General features: G+C 49.5%; 1 protein-coding gene across 1 annotated transcript in view; it reads right to left on the reverse strand.

The window, feature by feature from the left end:
- TPP1 (tripeptidyl peptidase 1) overlaps window positions 1-13,977 on the reverse strand; it is a 145,270-nt gene extending 131,293 nt beyond the window's left edge. The window contains exons 1-2 of the mRNA XM_063950784.1: window positions 13,871-13,977; window positions 10,982-11,062 (exon numbers count right to left, since the gene is read on the reverse strand). Of these exons, the coding sequence (XP_063806854.1) occupies window positions 10,982-11,062; window positions 13,871-13,923 (134 nt within the window). The 5' untranslated portion in view covers window positions 13,924-13,977. The remainder of the gene's footprint in view (window positions 1-10,981; window positions 11,063-13,870) is intronic.
- Window positions 13,978-21,618: the final 7,641 nt, after the last annotated feature.

Consider the following 21,618-nt stretch of genomic DNA (forward strand, 5'->3'; position numbering starts at 1 on the left):
AGGTGAGTTCACTTCTCTCCCCTAAGTCCCTCGATGCAGTGAGCCTGTTGCCAGCAGGACTCACTGAAAATAAAAAACCTAAAAACTTTTTCTAAGCAGCTCTTTAGGAGAGCCACCTAGATTGCACCTTGCTCGGACGGGCACAAAAACCTAACTGAGGCTTGGAGGAGGGTCATAGGGGGAGGAGCCAGTGCACACCACCTGATCCTAAAGCTTTATTTTTGTGCCCTGTCTCCTGTGGAGCCGCTAATCCCCATGGTCCTGACGGAGTCCCCAGCATCCACTAGGACGTTAGAGAAATAAGAATTTACTTACCGATAATTCTATTTCTCGTAGTCCGTAGTGGATGCTGGGGACTCCGTAAGGACCATGGGGAATAGCGGCTCCGCAGGAGACTGGGCACAAAAGTAAAGCTTTAGAACTACCTGGTGTGCACTGGCTCCTCCCCCTATGACCCTCCTCCAAGCCTCAGTTAGGATACTGTGCCCGGACGAGCGTACACAATAAGGAAGGATTTTGAATCCCGGGTAAGACTCATACCAGCCACACCAATCACACCATATAACTTGTGATCTAAACCCAGTTAACAGCATGATAACAGAGGAGCCTCTAGACAAGATGGCTCACTACAGCAATAACCCGATTTTTTTGGTAACAATAACTATGTACCAGTATTGCAGACAATCCGCACTTGGGATGGGCGCCCAGCATCCACTACGGACTACGAGAAATAGAATTATCGGTAAGTAAATTCTTATTTTCTCTAACGTCCTAAGTGGATGCTGGGGACTCCGTAAGGACCATGGGGATTATACCAAAGCTCCCAAACGGGCGGGAGAGTGCGGATGACTCTGCAGCACCAATTGAGAGAACTCCAGGTCCTCCTCAGCCAGGGTATCAAATTTGTAGAATTTTACAAACGTATTTGCTCCTGACCAAGTAGCTGCTCGGCAAGTTGTAAAGCCGAGACCCCTCGGGCAGCCGCCCAAGATGAGCCCACCTTCCTTGTGGAATGGGCTTTTACAGATTTTGGCTGTGGCAGGCCTGCCACAGAATGTGCAAGCTGAATTGTACTACAAATCCAACGAGCAATAGTCTGCTTAGAAGCAGGAGCACCCAGCTTGTTGGGTGCATACAGAATAAACAAAGAGTCAGATTTTCTGACTCCAGCCGTCCTGGAAACCTATATTTCCAGGGCTCTGACAACGTCTAGCAACTTGGAGTCCTCCAAGTCCCTAGTAGCCGCAGGCACCACAATAGGTTGATTCAGGTGAAACGCTGAAAACCACCTTAGGGAGAAACTGAGGACAAGTCCTCAATTCCGCCCTGTCCGAATGGAAAATCAGATGAGGGCTTTTACAGGATAAAGCCGCCAATTCTGACACGCACCTGGCCCAGGCCAGGGCCAACAGCATGACCACTTTCCATGTGAGATATTTTAACTCCACATATTTAAGTGGTTCAAACCAATGTGACTTTTGGAACCCAAAAACTACATTTAGATCCCAAGGTGCCACTGGAGGCACAAAAGGAGGCTGTATATACAGTACCCCTTTCACAAACGTCTGGACTTCAGGGACTGAAGCTAGTTCTTTTTGGAAGAAAATTGACAGGGCCGAAATTTGAACCTTAATGGACCCCCATTTCAGGCCCATAGACACTCATGTTTGCAGGAAATGTAGGAATCGACTTAGTTGAAAAATTCCTCCGTCGGGGCCTTACTGGCCTCGCACCACGCAACATATTTTCGCCAAATGCGGTGATAATGTTTTGCGGTTATATCTTTCCTGGGTTTGATCAGGATAGGAATGACTTCATCCGGAATGCCTTTCTCCTTCAGGATCCGGCGTTCAACCGCCATGCCGTCAAACGCAGCCGCGGTAATTCTTGGAACAGACAGGGTCCTTGCTGGAGCAGGTCCCTTCTTAGAGGTAGAGGCCACGGATCCTCCGTGAGCATCTCTTGAAGTTCCGGTTACCAAGTCCTTCTTGGCCAATCCGGAGCCACGAATATAGTGCTTACTCCTCTCCATCTTATAATTCTCAGTACCTTGGGTATGAGAGGCAGAGGAGGGAACACATACACTGACTGGTACACCCACTGTGTTACCAGAGCGTCCACAGCTATTGCCTGAGGGTCCCTTGACCTGGCGCAATACTTGTCGAGTTTTATAAACATGTGGAAGACTTCTGGGTGAAGTCCCCACTCTCCCGGGTGGAGGTCGTGTCTGCTGAAGAAGTCTGCTTCCCAGTTGTCCACTCCCGGAATGAATACTGCTGACAGTGCTATCACATGATTTTCCGCCCAGCGAAGAATCCTTGCAGCTTCTGCCATTGCCCTCCTGCTTCTTGTGTCACCCTGACTGTTTACGTGGGTGACTGCCGTGATGTTGTCCGAATGGATCAACTCCGGGTGACCTTGAAGCAGAGGTCTTGCTGAGCTTAGAGCATTGTAAATGGCCCTTAGCTTCAGGATATTTATGTGAAGTGATGTCTCCAGGCTTGACCATAAGCTCTGGAAATTCCTTCCCTGTGTGACTGCTCCCCAGCCTCGCAGGCTGGCATCCGTGGTCACCAGGACCCAGTCCTGAATGTGCGGCCCTCTAGAAGATGAGCACTCTGCAACCCCCACAGGAGAGACACCCTTGTGCTTGGTGACAGGGTTATCCGCTGATGCATCTGAAGATGTGACCCGGACCATTTGTCCAGCAGGTCCCACTGGAAAGTTCTCGCGTGGAATCTGCTGATGGGATTGCTTCGTAGGAAGCCACCATTTTTCCCAGAACCATTTCATTGATGTACTGAGACTTGGCTCGGTTATAGGAGGTTCCCGACTAGCTCGGATAACTCCCTGACTTTCTCCTCCGGGAGAAACACCTTTTTCTGGACTGTGTCCAGGATCATCCCTAGGAACAGAAGACGAGTCGTCGGAATCAGCTGCGATTTTGGAATATTGAGAATCCAATCGTGCTGCCGCAACACTACCTGAGATAGTGCTACACCGACCTCCAACTGTTCCCTGGATCTTACCCTTATCAGGGAATCGTCCAAGTAAGGGATAACTAAAATTCCCTTCCTTCGAAGGAGTATCATCATTTCGGCCATTACCTTGGTAAAGACCCGGGGTGCCGTGGACCATCCATACGGCAGCGTCTGAAACTGATAGTGACAGTTCTGTACCATAAACCTGAGGTACCCTTGGTGAGAAGGGTAAATTGGGACATGAAGGTAAGCATCCTTGATGTCCCGAGACATCATGTAGTCCCCTTCTTCCAGGTTCGCAATCACTGCTCTGAGTGACTCAATCTTGAATTTGAACCTCTGTATGTAAGTGTTCAAAGATTTTAGATTTAGAATCGGTCTCACCGAGCCGTCCGGCTTCGGTACCACAACAGTGTGGAATAATACCCCGTTCCCTGTTGCAGGAGGGGTACCTTGATTATCACCTGCTGGGAATACAGCTTGTGAATGGCTTCCAAAACTGCCTCCCTGTCAGAAGGAGACATCGGTAAAGCCGACTTTAGGAAACGGCGAGGGGGAGACGTCTCGAATTCCAATTTGTACCCCTGAGATATCACCTGAAGGATCCAGGGGTCTACTTGCGAGTGAGCCCACTGCGCGCTGAAATTCATTGAGACGGGCCCCCACCGTGCCCGATTCTGCTTGTAAAGCCCCAGCGTCATACTGAGGGCTTGGCAGAGGCGGGAGAGGGCTTCTGTTCCTGGGAACTGGCTGATTTCTGCAGCCTTTTCTCCTCTCCCTCTGTCACGGGGCAGAAATGAGGAACCTTTTGCCCGCTTGCCCACGAAAAGACTGCGCCTGATAATACGGCGTCTTCTTATGTTGAGAGGCGACCTGGGGTACAAACGTGGATTTCCCAGCTGTTGCCGTGGCCACCAGGTCTGAAAGACCGACCCCAATAACTCCTCCCCTTAATAAGGCAATACTTCCAAATGCCGTTTGGAATCCGCATCACCTGACCACTGTCGTGTCCATAACCCTCTACTGGCAGAAATGGACAACGCACTTAGACTTGATGCCAGTCGGCAAATATTCCGCTGTGCATCACGCATATATAGAAATGCATCTTTTAAATGCTCTATAGGCAATAATATACTGTCCCTATCTAGGGTATCAATATTTTCAGTCAGGGAATCCGACCACGCCAACCCAGCACTGCACCTCCAGGCTGAGGCGATTGCTGGTCGCAGTATAACACCAGTATGTGTGTAAATACATTTTAGGATACCCTCCTGCTTTCTATCAGCAGGATCCTTAAGGGCGGCCATCTCAGGAGAGGGTAGAGCCCTTGTTCTTACAAGCGTGTGAGCGCTTTATCCACCCTAGGGGGTGTTTCCCAATGCACCCTAACCTCTGGCGGGAAAGGATATAATGCCAATAACATTTTAGAAATTATCAGTTGTTATCGGGGGAAACCCACGTATCATCACACACCTCATTTAATTTCTCAGATTCAGGAAAACTACAGGTAGTTTTTCCTCACCGAACATAATACCCCTTTTTGGTGGTACTCGTATTATCAGAAATGTTTTTCATTGCCTCAATCATGTAACGTGTGGCCCTACTGGAAGTCACATTTGTCTCTTCACCGTCGACACTGGGGTCAGTATCCGTGTCGGCGTCTATATCTGCCATCTGAGGTAACGGGCGCTTTAGAGCCCCTGACGGCCTATGAGACGTCTGGACAGGCACAAGCTGAGTAGCCGGCTGTCTCATGTCAACCACTGTCTTTTATACAGAGCTGACACTGTCACGTAATTCCTTCCAACAGTTCATCCACTCAGGTGTCGACCCCCTAGGGGGTGACATCACTATTACAGGCAATCTGCTCCGTCTCCACATCATTTTTCTCCTCATACATGTCGACACAAACGTACCGACACACAGCACACACACAGGGAATGCTCTGATAGAGGACAGGACCCCACTAGCCCTTTGGGGAGACAGAGGGAGAGTTTGCCAGCACACACCAGAGCGCTATATATATATATACAGGGATAACCTTATATAAGTGTTTTTCCCCTTATAGCTGCTGTATTTTTAATACTGCGCGTAATTAGTGCCCCCCTCTCTTTTTTAACCCTTTCTGTAGTGTAGTGACTGCAGGGGAGAGCCAGGGAGCTTCCCTCCAACGGAGCTGTGAGGGAAAATGGCGCCAGTGTGCTGAGGAGATAGGCTCCGCCCCCTTCTCGGCGGCCTTATCTCCCGTTTTTCTGTGTATTCTGGCAGGGGTTAAATTCATCCATATAGCCCAGGAGCTATATGTGATGTATTTTTTGCCATCTAAGGTGTTTTTATTGCGTCTCAGGGCGCCCCCCCCCAGCGCCCTGCACCCTCAGTGACCGGAGTGTGAAGTGTGCTGAGAGCAATGGCGCACAGCTGCAGTGCTGTGCGCTACCTTGTTGAAGGGAGGACGTCTTCTGCCGCCGATTTTCCGGACCTCTTCTGTCTTCTGGCTCTGTAAGGGGGCCGGCGGCGCGGCTCTGGGACCTATCCATGGCTGGGCCTGTGATCGGTCCCTCTGGAGCTAATGTCCAGTAGCCTAAGAAGCCCAATCCACTCTGCACGCAGGTGAGTTCGCTTCTTCTCCCCTTAGTCCCTCGATGCAGTGAGCCTGTTGCCAGCTGCCTAGCAACAGAAGGAAAGAGAAGAAGTCGGAGACGAGGTGCAGCGGGGAAACAGGAGAAAACAGAAGGTGAGTCTCCGTATGCGGCGGGTGTCACTCTTGAAGCTGCTCCGTAGAGCGCTGACAGAGTCTCCCCCTCACCCTAGGCAGGTCAGCCTCTCGAACCCTCCGGCTTCCAGGTGTGTCTGTACCAGGACACACCATGAGAAGCGGAGCCTAGAGAGAAAGACCAGTCTGGAGCAACCTACTTTTCCCTGCTTAACCCTATACACTCCCACCGTGAAGAAACCCAAGACTGTGTTTTTGTTTATATATATTTTTTTATTTCTTTTTTTTGTTTATATTTTTATCTTTATATATTTTTTTCAACACGGAATTGAATTTACCAAGGACAAAACGACTGTCAGCAGCTGTGCGGGACGCCGCAGGCTGCAGCACACACTCAATAGACTCCTAGACTAAGAGTTTACCCATAACTCTTCCTTTAACTATTATTAGCAAACAATAAACCATCCTTGGTGGTTTAGTTGTGACTTAACTGGTCCTTCTAGGTATAGTGGTGAGATCCTGAGGAGTTCCGACGGCGAATATCACTAACCCACCCACCTGCGGCTCATCCCTCCCCTCTCATAGTGCATAACTCCGGAGACTAACAGCAGGACGTACATGAGACTAGTGACCACGCCTGCGCCTCCTCCCGGCTCACAAATGCATCCTGACACGTTTCTGACCATTAAGTATACTATCCATCTACATTCTATACCTGTGGTGCATTTTAGTTTTGCAGTTTGCTGACACAGTGACCACCAGTATACTATATATAGCAGTACGGTACGGAAGGCCACTGCTGTACCTACCTCTGTGTCGTCATTAAGTATACTATCCATCTACATTCTATACCTGTGGTGCATTTTAGTTTTGCAGTTTGCTGACACAGTGACCACCAGTATACTATATATAGCAGTACGGTACGGAAGGCCACTGCTGTACCTACCTCTGTGTCGTCATTAAGTATATTATCCATCTGCATTCTATACCTGTGGTGCATTTTAGTTTTGCAGTTTGCTGACACAGTGACCACCAGTATACTATATATAGCAGTACGGTACGGAAGGCCACTGCTGTACCTACCTCTGTGTCGTCATTAAGTATACTATTCATCTACATTCTATACCTGTGGTGCATTTTAGTTTTGCAGTTTGCTGACACAGTGACCACCAGTATACTATATATAGCAGTACGGTACGGAAGGCCACTGCTGTACCTACCTCTGTGTCGTCATTAAGTATACTATCCATCTACATTCTATACCTGTGGTGCGCCTCTTTTTTTCTTTGCATCATGTGCTGTTTGGGGACAATTTTTTTGAAGTGCCATCTTGTCTTGACGCTGCAGTGCCACTCCTAGATGGGCCAGGTGTTTGTGTCGGCCACTTGTGTCGCTTAGCTTAGTCACACAGCGACCTTGGTGCGCCTCTTTTTTTCTTTGCATCATGTGCTGTTTGGGGACTATTTTTTTGAAGTGCCATCCTGTCTTGACACTGCAGTGCCACTCCTAGATGGGCCAGGTGTTTGTGTCGGTCGCTTAGCTTAGTCACACAGCGACCTTGGTGCGCCTCTTTTTTTCTTTGCATCATGTGCTGTTTGGGGACTATTTTTTTGAAGTCCCATCCTGTCTGACACTGCAGTGCCACTCCTGGATGGGCCAGGTGTTTGTGTCGGCCACTTGGGTCGCTTAGCTTAGTCACACAGCTACCTCATTGCGCCTCTTTTTTTCTTTGCATCATGTGCTGTTTGGGTACAATTTTTTTGAAGTGCCATCCTGCCTGACACTGCAGTGCCACTCCTAGATGGGCCAGGTGTTTGTGTCGGTCGCTTAGCTTAGTCACACAGCGACCTTGGTGCGCCTCTTTTTTTTCTTTGCATCATGTGCTGTTTGGGGAGTATTTTTTGGAAGGGCCATCCTGCCTGACACTGCAGTGCCACTCCTAGATGGGCCAGGTGTTTGTGTCGGTCGCTTAGCTTAGTCACACAGCGACCTTGGTGCGCCTCTTTTTTTTCTTTGCATCATGTGCTGTTTGGGGAGTATTTTTTGGAAGGGCCATCCTGCCTGACACTGCAGTGCCACTCCTAGATGGGCCAGGTGTTTGTGTCGGCCACTAGTGTCGCTTAGCTTAGCCATCCAGCGACCTCGGTGCAAATTTTAGGACTAAAAATAATATTGTGAGGTGTGAGGTGTTCAGAATAGACTGGAAATGAGTGGAAATTATGGTTATTGAGGTTAATAATACTATGGGATCAAAATGACCCCCAAATTCTATGATTTAAGCTGTTTTTGAGGGTTTTTTTAAAAAAACACCCGAATCCAAAACACACCCGAATCCGACAAAAATTTTTCGGTAAGATTTTGCCAAAATGCGTCCGAAACCAAAACATGGCCGCGGTACCGAACCCAAAACCAAAACACAAAACCCGAAAAATTTCCGGTGCACATCACTACGGAGCGCACAGCGCGCGCCTCTCCTGTGTCCCTCCCTGGCTCTCCGGCCGGTCTAATAAAGGAAGTGCCGTTCGTGAGCTCTGATTGGCTCACGAACCGGCACTTCCTTTATTAGACCGGCCGGAGAGCCAGGAGGGACACGGGAGAGGCGCGCGCTGTGCGCTCCTTGTCCCTCCAACACAAAGGAGCGGGGGGGGGGGGGGGGAGCAGGCACTGTGGGGGAATATATGGCACTGTGGGGGAATATCTGGCACTGTGGGGGAATATATATGGCACTGGGGGCATATACCTGGCACTGTGAGGGAATATCTGGCACTGGGGGCATATACCTGGCACTGTGGGGGAATATCTGGCACTGGGGGCATATACCTGGCACTGTGGGGGAATATCTGGCACTGGGGGCATATACCTGGCACTGTGGGGGAATATCTGGCACTGGGGGGAGCAGGCACTGAGGGGGCATATGTGGCACTGTGGGGGAATATCTGGCACTGGGGGCATATACCTGGCACTGGGGGGAGCAGGCACTGAGGGGGCATATGTGGAACTGTGGGGGAATATTTGGCACTGGGGGGAGCAGGCACTGAGGGGGCATATGTGGCACTGGGGGGGGGGGTATATTTGGCACTGGGGGCATGTACCTGGCACTGTGGGGGAATATCTGGCACTGGGGGCATTTACCTGGCACTGTAAGGGAATATCTGGCACTGGGGGCATATGTGGCACTGGGAGCACTGCCCTAGCAACAAGCACTACCCCCTAGCAACAAGCATGACACCCAGTGCATGAAACCCCTGGCAACGAGCATGACACCCAGTGCATGAAACCCCTGGCAACGAGCATGACACCCTGAGCATGAAAACCCCTGGCACCGTGCATGGAACCAAGAGCATGAAACCGCTGGCAACGAGCATGACACCCAGTGCATGAAACTCCTGGCAACGAGCATGACACCCTGAGCATGAAAACCCCTGGCACCGTGCATGGAACCAAGAGCATGAAACCCCTGGCAACGAGCAGGTAATTTAAAAGTAATTAGAAGCCTTACTGTAGAACTTAATGTGTAATGGGCATTACGGTGTGTGGCATAATGTATCACGGACATTGCGGTGTGTGTCATAATGTGTCAGGCATTACGGTGTGTTGTATACTATATCACGGGCATTGTGGTATGTGGTATAATGTCTCAGGATCATTGTGGTGTGTGTCATACTGTGTCACAGACATTGTATGTGCTATAATGTATCAGGGGCATTGCAGTGTGTAGCATAATGTATAACGGGCATTGCGATTCCTGTCATAATGTGTCACAGGCATTACGGTGTGTGGCATAATGTGTCGGGGGCATTACAGTGTGTGCATATTGTGTCATGTGCATTATTGTGTGTGGCATAATGTGTAAGGGCCATTGCAGTATGTGGAATAATGTATACTGGGCATTACTACAAGGAGGAAAAATGACAAATAATGTAAGGGGCATGAATCAGGATTATTTTTCTTTCCTGCGGTGGCTAACGTCTGGGCGTGCAGGTTGCAAAACTGGGGTATAAGGTAGTCTTTTCCTGCAATGCCACGCCCCTTTATGTGAAGCCACGCCCATTTCAACGAAGCCACACACCTTTTTGGCGCGCATATTTGTCCCTTTACTAGTGACAATTATGGGGGGTATGGGGGGGGGGGGGGGGCGCCGAAGAATTTTTTGGCTTGGGGGAGAAAAATTTTCTAGTTACGCCACTGTATACAGAGCCTACTAATACTGACTGATACCATCTGACTCTTACACACGGCGAATACAGAACCTGCTCAGATAATATACAGATATATATATATATATTTTTTTTTTTTTAATATATATATTTATTCAAAACAAGAATGCCCCGCACTCTGATGTGCTTATGTATATCCGGGTGCCCTCCGCAGCGAAAGGTGCATCAAAATAGGAAACAAAAAGGCAGCGGCACTCCGGCGTTGAATGAATCAAACGTGTATTAGATCAAAGCATTACAAACAATGGTCACGGTAAACCAACGTTTCGGGGTCCTTAAACCCCTTTGTCAAGACGTGAACAGTGTGAGAAGCAAACCCTCTTACCTAAATAGCACCCGGTGAGTCCTGCACGTGAGAGGAAGGCGGGCCGGACGCCGTCAGTCGCGGGAGCCGCCGGAAGACCTCCGGCGTCTCCAGGAAGAGACGCGGTGCCGGGTCCGCGTCACGGTTGCCGTAGCAACCAGCGGCGCTTCTCGTTACACCCGCGTTGGCCCTCGTTACACAGAGCCTACTAATACTGACTGATACCATCTGACTCTTACACACGGCGCATACAGAACCTGCTCAGATAATATACAGTGTGTATATATATATATATATATATATATATATATATATATATATATGTATATATATATATATATATATATATATATATATATATATATATATATATATATATATATATATATATACAGAGCCTACTAATACTGACTGATACCATCTGACTCTTACACACGGCGCATACAGAACCTGCTCAGATAATATACAGTGTGTATATATATATATATATGTACACATACACAGAGCCTACTATTACAGACTGATACCATCTGACTCTTACACACGGCGCATACAGAACCTGCTCAGATAATATACAGTGTGTATATATATATATATATATATATATATATATATATATATATATATATATATATATATATATATATACATATACATACACACACATAAACAGAGCATACTAATACAGACTGATACCATCTGACTCTTACATACGGCGCATACAGAACCTGCTCAGATAATATACAGTATATTATATTACTCCCACCTGAGACTCTGGTCTGGCTCCAGGTACACTCCTTGTGTCGGTACAGTCAGCAGAACACCAAGTGTCAGGGGCAGCAGGATCCTGGAAGAAGGAGCGACACAGATCCTCAGGGAAATTCCATGTTGTGTCTTACTATCAACTCAACACAGACACCTGAGGGCCACACAGACACCTGAGGGACACACATCTCCCTCCCAGAACACACAGACACTCGAGGGCCACACATCTCCCTCCAAGAACACACAGACACTCGAGGGCCACACAGGCACCGGAGGGCCACACATCTTCCTCCTGAGAGACATAGACATCCAAGGGCCACACATCGCCCTCTTGAGAGACATAGACATCCAAGGGCCACACATCTCCCTCCTGAGAGACATAGACATCCAAGGGCCACACATCTCCCTCTTGAGAGGCATAGACATACAAGGGTCACACGTCTCCTTTTGGGATACTCATACACACGGGGATGACACCTCTCTCTCAGGTCACAAACCAACACCCCACATTTATTTCCCCCAAACACACTACAGCTATGAGACCACACGCGGACAGCCAGAGGAAAATACAAACCCTCCCAGTATACATCTACACCAGGGCCACGTTCTTACCTCCTACAACACACAGGGCCTCTCATTTCCCTCTTGGGCCACATATCTCCCGACAGTAGGGGCCACACTTATCCATTCAAGGGTCCTGACACCAGGAGGCCACACTTCTCCCAGCCATGGTCCTGACACCAGGGGGCCACACTTCTCCCTGCCAGGGTCCTGACACCAGGGGGCCACACTTCTCCCTGCCAGGGTCCTGACACCAGGGGGCCACACTACTCCCTGCCATGGTCCTGACACCAGGGGCCACATTATTCCCTGCCAGGTTCCTGACACCAGGGGCCACACTCCTCCCTGCCAGGGTCTTGACACCAGGGGCCACACTTCTCCCTCCATGGGTCCTGACACCAGGGGCCACACCTCTCCCTGCCAGGGTCCTGACACCAGGGGGCCACACCTCTGCCTGCCAGGGTCCTGACACCAGGGGGGCACACCTCTCCCTGCCAGGGTCCTGACACCAGGGGGCCACACTACTCTCTGACAGGGTCCTGACACCAGGGGCCACAATTCTCCCTGCCAGGGTCCTGACACCAGGGGGCCACACCACTCCCTGACAGGGTCCTGACACCAGGGGGCCACACTACAGCCTGCCAGGGTCCTGACACCAGGGGCCACACTACAGCCTGCCAGGGTCTTGACACCAGGAGGCCACACTACTCCCTGACAGGGTCCTGACACAAGGGGGCCACACTACTCCCTGACAGGGTCCTGACACCAGGGGGCCACACTTCTCCCTGCCAGGGTCCTGACACCAGGGGGCCACACTTCTCCCTGCCAGGGTCCTGACACCAGGGGGCCACACTACTCCCTGCCAGGGTCCTGACACCAGGGGGCCACATTATTCCCTGCCAGGGTCCTGACATCAGGGGCCACACTCCTCCCTGCCAGGGTCCTGACACCAGGGGCCACACTTCTCCCTCCATGGGTCCTGACACCAGGGGGCCACACCTCTCCCTGCCAGGGTCCTGACACCAGGGGGCTACACCTCTGCCTGCCAGGGTCGTGACACCAGGGGGCCACACCTCTCCCTGCCAGGGTCCTGACACCAGGGGGCCACAATTCTCCCTGCCAGGGTACTGACACCAGGGGGCCACACTTCTCCCTCCCAGGGTCCTGACACCAGGGGGCCACACTACTCCCTGCCAGGGTCCTGACACCAGGGGCCACACTACTCCCTGCCAGGGTCCTGACACCAGGGGCCACACTCCTCCCTGCCAGGGTTCTGACACCAGGGGGCCACACTATTCCCTGCCAGGGTTCTGACACCAGGGGGCCACACTATTCCCTGCCAGGGTCCTGACACCAGGGGCCACACTCCTCCCTGCCAGGGTCCTGACACCAGGGGCCACACTTCTCCCTCCCAGGGTCCTGACACCAGGGGGCCACAATTCTCCCTGCCAGGGTACTGACACCAGGGGGCCACACTACTCTCTGACAGGGTCCTGACACCAGGGGCCACACTTCTCCCTCCCAGGGTCCTGACACCAGGGGGCCACACTACTCCCTGCCAGGGTCCTGACACCAGGGGGCCACACTATTCCCTGCCAGGGTTCTGACACCAGGGGGCCACACTATTCCCTGCCAGGGTCCTGACACCAGTGGCCACACTTCTCCCTGCCAGGGTCCTGACACCAGGGGGCCACACTTCTCCCTGCAAGGGTCCTGACACCAGGGGGCCACACTACTTCCTGCCAGGGTCCTGACACCAGGGGGCCACACTATTCCCTGCCAGGGTCCTGACACCAGGGGCCACACTTCTCCGTCCCAGGGTCCTGACACCAGGGGCCACACTTCTCCCTGCCAGGGTCCTGACACCAGGGGCCACACTTCTCCCTCCCAGGGTCCTGACACCAGGGGGCCACACTTCTCCCTCCAAGGGTCCTGACACCAGGGGGCCACACCTCTCCCTGCCAGGGTCCTGACACCAGGGGGCCACACCTCTCCCTGCCAGGGTCCTGACACCAGGGGGCCACACTTCTCCCTGACAGGGTCCTGACACCAGGGGGCCACACCTCTCCCTGACAGGGTCCTGACACCAGGGGGCCACACTTCTCCCTGACAGGGTCCTGACACCAGGGGGCCACACCTCTCCCTGCCAGGGTCCTGACACCAGGGGGCCACAACTCTCCCTGCCAGGGTCCTGACACCAGGGGGCCACACTTCTCCCTCCCAGGGTCCTGACACCAGGGGGCCACACTACTCCCTGCCAGGGTCCTGACACCAGGGGCCACACTCCTCCCTGCCAGGGGCCACACACCCCTGTCACAGCCAGAGATACCTGTGTGTCATGTCTGCAGCGTCCGGAGAGAAGTGAGTGTTACATTGTATCATGTCCTGTGACTGCAGTCATGTGACCTCTGTCATGTGACCTCAGTCATGTGATCTCTCACGTGTCTCACTCTCCATTCTCTATCCCCCTCATTATTACACAGCACAGAGATATACATAGACACTATCCTTGTTATAATAGGAGACACATTATATATATTATATATATGCCTGCGGAGTAACTCTATATAAATAATGTGTACACTAATACCATGTGATAGATGCACACATAGTACATTATATGAGTGTGTAACAATAAATGAGCATTTGATATATTTATTTTGTATAAATACACAACAGAATTTATTGTACTAGGATAGCATAAAATTAGAGATGTGCAGCTGGCATTTTTCGTGTTTTGGTTTTGGATTCGGTTCCGCGGCCGTGTTTTGGATTCGGACGCGTTTTGGCAAAACCTACCTTTCGGATTTTGTCGGATTCGGGTGTGTTTTGGATTCGGGTGTTGTTTTAAAAAAAAACTCAAAAACAGCTTAAATCATAGAATTTGGGGGTCATTTTGATCCCATAGTATTATTAACCTCAATAACCATAATTTCCACTCATTTCCAGTCTATTCTGAACACCTCACAATATTATTTTTAGTCCTAAAATTTGCACCGAGGTCGCTGGATGGCTAAGCTAAGCGACACAAGTGGCCGACACAAACACCTGGCCCATCTAAGAGTGGCACTGCAGTGTCAGGCAGGATGGCAGATTAAAATAATTGTCCCCAAACAGCACATGATGCAAAGAAAAAAAAAGGTGCACCGAGCTCGCTGTGTGACTAAGCTAAGCGACACAAGTGGCCGACACAAACACCTGGCCCATCTAGGAGTGGCACTGCAGTGTCAGACAGGATGGCACTTCAAAAAATAGTCCCCAAACATCACATGATGCAAAGAAAAAAGAGGTGCAAGATGGAATTGTCCTTGGGCCCTCCCACCCACCCTTATGTTGTATAAACAGGACATGCACACTTTAACAAACCCATCATTTCAGCGACAGGGTCTGCCACACGACTGTGACTGAAAGGACTGGTTGGTTTGGGCCCCCGCCAAAAAAGAAGCAATCAATCTCTCCTTGCACAAACTGGCTCTACAGAGGCAAGATGTCCACCTCCTCCTCATCGTCCGATTCCTCACCCCTTTCACTGTGTACATTCCCCTCCTCACAGATTATTAATTTGTTCCCACTGGAGTCCACCATCTCAGGTCCCTGTGTACTTTCTGGAGGCAATTGCTGGTAAATATCTCCACCGAGGAATTTATTATAATTAATTTTGATGAACATCTTCTCCACATTTTCTGGAAGGTACCTCATACGCCGATCACTGACAAGGTGAGCGGCGGCACTAAACACTCTTTCGGAATACACACTGGAGGGGGGGCAATTTAGGTAAAATAAAGCCAGTTTGTGCAAGGGCCTCCAAATTGCCTCTTTTTCCTGCCAGTATACGTACGGACTGTCTGACGTGCCTACTTGGATGCGGTCACTCATATAATCCTCCACCATTCTTTCAATGGTGACAGAATCATATGCAGTGACAGTAGACGACATGTCAGTAATTGTTGGCAGGTCCTTCAGTCCGGACCATATGTCAGCACTCGCTCCAGACTGCCCTGCATCACCGCCAGCGGGTGGGCTCGGAATTCTTAGCCTTTTCCTCGCACCCCCAGTTGCGGGAGAATGTGAAGGAGGAGCTGTTGACGGATCACGTTCTGCTTGACTTGACAAGTGTCTCACCAGCAGGTCTTTGAACCTCTGCAGACTTGTGTCTGCCGGAAAGCGGGATACAACGAAGGCTTTAAATCTAGGATCGAGCACGGTGGCCAAAATGTAGTGCTCTGATTTCAACAGATTGACCACGCGTGAATCCTGGTTAAGCGAATTAAGGGCTCCATCCACAAGTCCCACATGCCTAGTGGAATCGCTCTGTTTTAGCTCCTCCTTCAATGTCTCCAGCTTCTTCTGCAAAAGCCTGATGAGGGGAATGACCTGACTCAGGCTGGCAGTGTCTGAACTGACTTCACGTGTGGCAAGTTCAAAGGGTTGCAGAACCTTGCACAACGTTGAAATCATTCTCCACTGCGCTTGAGTCAGGTGCATTCCCCCTCCTTTGCCTATATCGTAGGCAGATGTATAGGCTTGAATGGCCTTTCTGCTGCGGGGTACACTGGGCTCCACAAGTCTGAACAATGGGGTGTAGAGTAGGATCTTGATCCGAGGCACCAACAGACTCAAAGCTTTGACTGTTCCCAGAATGCACAGCGCCTCCTCCTCTATAACCCCACCTCCCAGAACAGGAGCTCAGTTTGTAAGTTGGTGCTGCAGTAAGCAGGCACATAACAGAGGCCTGAGAAAAGCTTTTTATGAGGTAAAAAGTGTAGACTTCAAGGGCAGCAGCGGTGGTAAATGTCTTGTGACATTCTCTGCTGCAGCTCCAGCTCTCCCCAGCGGCGCTGTACACTCCCGAGCCCTGGTTGCCGGGTACCTACAGCAGAGGCTCCGGTTTCTTCATGTTGGGCACACACGGCTGAAGCTCTCCAGGATCACGTGGCCGCGCTTCGGGAAGGTGGTAAGTGGGTCCCGCTCGCGGTACCCGGTCTTTATCGCGATCCGACGCGGTCAGTGGGAGGCGGGCGGCGTGCGCTGGCGGTGGACACTGTGGCAGTACAGGCGATCCCACTAGATCACCAGGGCATGGGCGCAGGTCAGGTTTTCTCTCTAAACCATTTCTTATATCGCCCACAGTACCCGGTGGTTTTGCCAGCAAGGGGGATAAGGCTTAGACCTGAAGCCCCTCCCCCAGCCCCAGGGCGCCATTTCCCGCAAATGTTCCCGCTCTGGAGCTGCATATCTGTGTTTTCCTCACTCCCTGTCAGTGTCTGCGGCGCCATTATCCCTCAGCTCACTGTTCCTGGGACTGCTTGGGCAAATCCTCCTATGTAAAGCCGCCTGGTTGCCAGTGCTGTGACTTTACATGACACTTAAGTATTCTACCTGCCTTTTTAGTCAGTGTTAGTAAGAAAGAGTGCATTTAGTCAGGGGTTTATAGTACAATTACCCTGTGATATACATCCAGTTCTTACTGTGTACTGTTATATCTATTGTTATATAGCTGTGTAAGCTAGTCCAGTGCAGTATTATTGTCAGTAATAACCTCTGCATTGTACAAACTGTGACTATCTGTGTGTGCATTAGCTTGCTGAGTGGTGTCATCTCGTGTCTTTCACTCAACTTGCTATCCCTATATTCCATAACCTGAGGGGGCTTGGTGCGTAAGGTTTTATCTAATATAGGATTTTCACAAAGATATACTGTATTACGTATTTTTCTCTGTGATTTAGTCACCATATCTCTCTTTTATCTCTCCTTTATCTCTGCTGGTGCTGACTACTCTGCGCAGGGGTTTGGGTTTAGAGGTATAGTGCTGCTGATAATTGTACTGTGTTACCTGATACTACAAGTTACATCGTGTCTGCTTCTGAGGGTAACGGTTCTGGGGCGGAACACACTGCCGGTGTTGCTGAAGCCACAGGCACATATGAGGAGATTATAGCAGCTGTGGGCTCTGGTTCTGGGGGCTCCTTGCCCCCCAGTGGGACTGTGGCAACGGGGGCACATACTGACCCACCGTGGGCCGCTTTTTCCACGCTTCTGCATACGCTAGTTCATAAACTAACACCCCTTATGGGACAGTGGCGGATTTAGCGGGGGGCGATTAGGGCGAACGCCCCCCCTAAACATACCGGCGCCGGGATGGATGGCCAGGTCCCGCGCAACGATCATAAGCGCAGGGCCGGCCCGACATTGTGCACCAGACTCAGGAAGGCTCAGTGAGTGACGTCACGCACGCTCTGCTGCGGCTACCCGTCCACCCGACACAGGCTGCTCTCCGCAGGGGACCCCATTACAGGGCAGTTTAACATGTGACGCCAGCTGCTTCCGGCCCAGGCCATGTCAGACTGAGCACATTGGACAGCTGCCGGGTGCCGGAGCTCCAGCGCATTCACCAAAGTCTCCTCTCCTGCACCATCAGTCACTGTGGTGTGCTGGGAGAGGAGCCAAATGAGACTAAGGAAGGTTGGTTGGAGGCACGGACATTGAAATTAGATAGAGATTGCAGGTGCCGACATCGCAGTGAGGTAATCACAACTGTGCACCTCCGGAGCAGAGCTGAATCGCTTACCCCTGCTGCTGGACGAAAGAAGATAAGAGATTATAATTTCTTTCATCCAGCAGCAGGGGTAAGCTATTCAGCTCTGCTCCGGAGGTGCACAGTTGTGATTACCCCACTGCGATGCTGGCATCAGTAATAGGACAACAATGGTATACATTATAGCACATGGTTTGAGCCGAAATTCACATTACAGTACACTCTATTAGAAGATACAAACAAAGTGCATTAACAGTAGCGCTCTCCAACCACCAAATGGAAAAATTCAACACCAGGAGTGAAACAAGTAATGAGAAAACTGATTCACCCTGGAAAAGATGGAGGGATTCTTCACCCTCCCTTCGCTTAGGTCTGTGTCAACGGCAGCAATCACTTCTCTCTCTTGATCACAGACCTACTAAGGAAAATCTCCAAAGCCTCAGAAAAAAATCCGTAATGGATCAGGATGTGTTTACTTCTCACCACGCATCCTAAATCACTTTAAAGAGAAAGATACATAGTGTAGCAGTCCTTAAAAACAAAAGTAGTTTTATTCCACAGACCGCACTTACAAGACAATGATTAAAAACAGGCACATAGAATCAACTCCTATGGACATATCACCAAGATGACATCCTTCCTCCTCCGGGAACTCCTGCAACACCAGCTGGACACGGTGTGTGTGGAAGCCAGGTTCCGGATCCACAGCTTCCACCAAAAACAAGGAGGATCCTTCAGAGTAGATGGAGAAAAGTCCACGGGTTGTAAACGGCAAGCGAAGCTCAACGCGTATCGGACATATAGTCCTTCATCAGGAGCATGCATTCGCTTGTTTAAAAACTATACTTATACCCTATACACAGCTGGAGATGATTACCGCTAACCGGCAATTTCCAGTATCTTCATTTCCGTTTTGGTCACCTGACCGGAAACGGAAACTACGTTTGCGGTTCATATGCGTTCCACGCGGTATTTTTCATCGCGGCTGCGTTCCACTCCACATCCTTATGCGGTCCACGGATCTCCGGACTCAGAAACAGTCTCTATGTTGCAATCCTCTAGCAAACAGTCCAAATTGTCCAATAGGTACCACAAGCCCCATTTGGAGCAAGGTCATGAAGGAAAAAAGAGAAGATACATTTACCAGAACAATAAAAAATTAAAATATAGTGAAATAAAAAAAGTGAATAAAAAAAGTGAATAAAAGGTGAGTGAATATACAAAGTCATATTGGAGAGAGAGGAATAGTGAAGGCGGAGGGAATTTATTCCAAGAAACATTTTAATTCGAACTCACCGTTTAGACCCCTGGGTACCAGGGTGCCCAAACGGTGAATCCACTGCATCTCCGCCCTCGCCAGGGGATGATGACTCTTTAAATGCTTTTTGCGAAGATTTAAATTTGAATGACATGTCTATTCAATTGGTTTTCACAAGTGATAAGAAAGAAGTGTCTTTTTTGGATCTGGGCATCTATGTCTCCGATGGGAGGGTCCACACCAGGACATATAGGAAGCTGACAGATTCAAATAGTTTCATAGATCGTACAAGCCAGCACCATGCAAATTGGCTGGATGGTATTCCATTCAGCCAATTTGCGAGGATAAAGAGGAATTGCACCGATGTACAAGAGTGTGAACAACAGCTTGATGAAGTAGCAAGTAGATTTTTGAAAAAGGGATACTCTTCTAACGCATTAGCTCAAGCCAGAAGTAAAATCTCTAAAGTAGAGAGAGAGACCCTGTTAAAAACCAAAACCAATTTGGGTCCCAAAGATGAGAAATATAAGTGGGCTTTTATTAGCCAATATAATCAGTCGTTTAAAGGTATAGAACGGGTCTTTCGTGAGAATTGGAATATACTTAAACAGGATCCGGTCTTAGGCTCCTTATTACCAGAAGGCCCCTCTTTTGTGTATAGAAGAGCCCCCTCTTTAAAGAACCAGTTAGTAAGGAGTAGTCTGGAAACCGATTTAAGACAAAGCATAAGGACAAAGGGCTTTCACCGTTGTGGTGCCTGCCTTATGTGTAAGACTGTAAAATCACCAATAAGAAAGATCACAGAATTCATGGTAAATGGGAAATCTTTTCCTATCAGGGAATTTATCACATGTCACACTAAGAATGTGGTATACATCCTAGAGTGTACATGTGGTTTATTTTATGTTGGAAGGACAGGGAGATGTGTGAAGGTGAGGTGGGCCGAACACGTCTATAACATAAGAAAGGGGTTAGAAACCCACACTGTCTCAGCCCATTTCAAAAAAGTTCATGAGTCAAAGGAGTGTTTCCTAAAGTCTTTTTGTGGCATCCAGACGGTTATACCAAAATGGAGGACAAGAGACCTAGAGAGGAGATTGGCGAGGGCGGAGATGCAGTGGATTCACCGTTTGGGCACCCTGGTACCCAGGGGTCTAAACGGTGAGTTCGAATTAAAATGTTTCTTGGAATAAATTCCCTCCGCCTTCACTATTCCTCTCTCTCCAATATGACTTTGTATATTCACTCACCTTTTATTCACTTTTTTTATTCACTTTTTTTATTTCACTATATTTTAATTTTTTATTGTTCTGGTAAATGTATCTTCTCTTTTTTCCTTCATGACCTTGCTCCAAATGGGGCTTGTGGTACCTATTGGACAATTTGGACTGTTTGCTAGAGGATTGCAACATAGAGACTGTTTCTGAGTCCGGAGATCCGTGGACCGCATAAGGATGTGGAGTGGAACGCAGCCGCGATGAAAAATACCGCGTGGAACGCATATGAACCGCAAACGTAGTTTCCGTTTCCGGTCAGGTGACCAAAACGGAAATGAAGATACTGGAAATTGCCGGTTAGCGGTAATCATCTCCAGCTGTGTATAGGGTATAAGTATAGTTTTTAAACAAGCGAATGCATGCTCCTGATGAAGGACTATATGTCCGATACGCGTTGAGCTTCGCTTGCCATTTACAACCCGTGGACTTTTCTCCATCTACTCTGAAGGATCCTCCTTGTTTTTGGTGGAAGCTGTGGATCCGGAACCTGGCTTCCACACACACCGTGTCCAGCTGGTGTTGCAGGAGTTCCCGGAGGAGGAAGGATGTCATCTTGGTGATATGTCCATAGGAGTTGATTCTATGTGCCTGTTTTTAATCATTGTCTTGTAAGTGCGGTCTGTGGAATAAAACTACTTTTGTTTTTAAGGACTGCTACACTATGTATCTTTCTCTTTAAAGTGATTTAGGATGCGTGGTGAGAAGTAAACACATCCTGATCCATTACGGATTTTTTTCTGAGGCTTTGGAGATTTTCCTTAGTAGGTCTGTGATCAAGAGAGAGAAGTGATTGCTGCCGTTGACACAGACCTAAGCGAAGGGAGGGTGAAGAATCCCTCCATCTTTTCCAGGGTGAATCAGTTTTCTCATTACTTGTTTCACTCCTGGTGTTGAATTTTTCCATTTGGTGGTTGGAGAGCGCTACTGTTAATGCACTTTGTTTGTATCTTCTAATAGAGTGTACTGTAATGTGAATTTCGGCTCAAACCATGTGCTATAATGTATAC

The sequence above is a fragment of the Pseudophryne corroboree genome, chromosome 2 (genome assembly GCF_028390025.1).
Source record: "Pseudophryne corroboree isolate aPseCor3 chromosome 2, aPseCor3.hap2, whole genome shotgun sequence".
Classification (NCBI taxonomy): Eukaryota; Metazoa; Chordata; class Amphibia; order Anura; family Myobatrachidae; genus Pseudophryne; species Pseudophryne corroboree.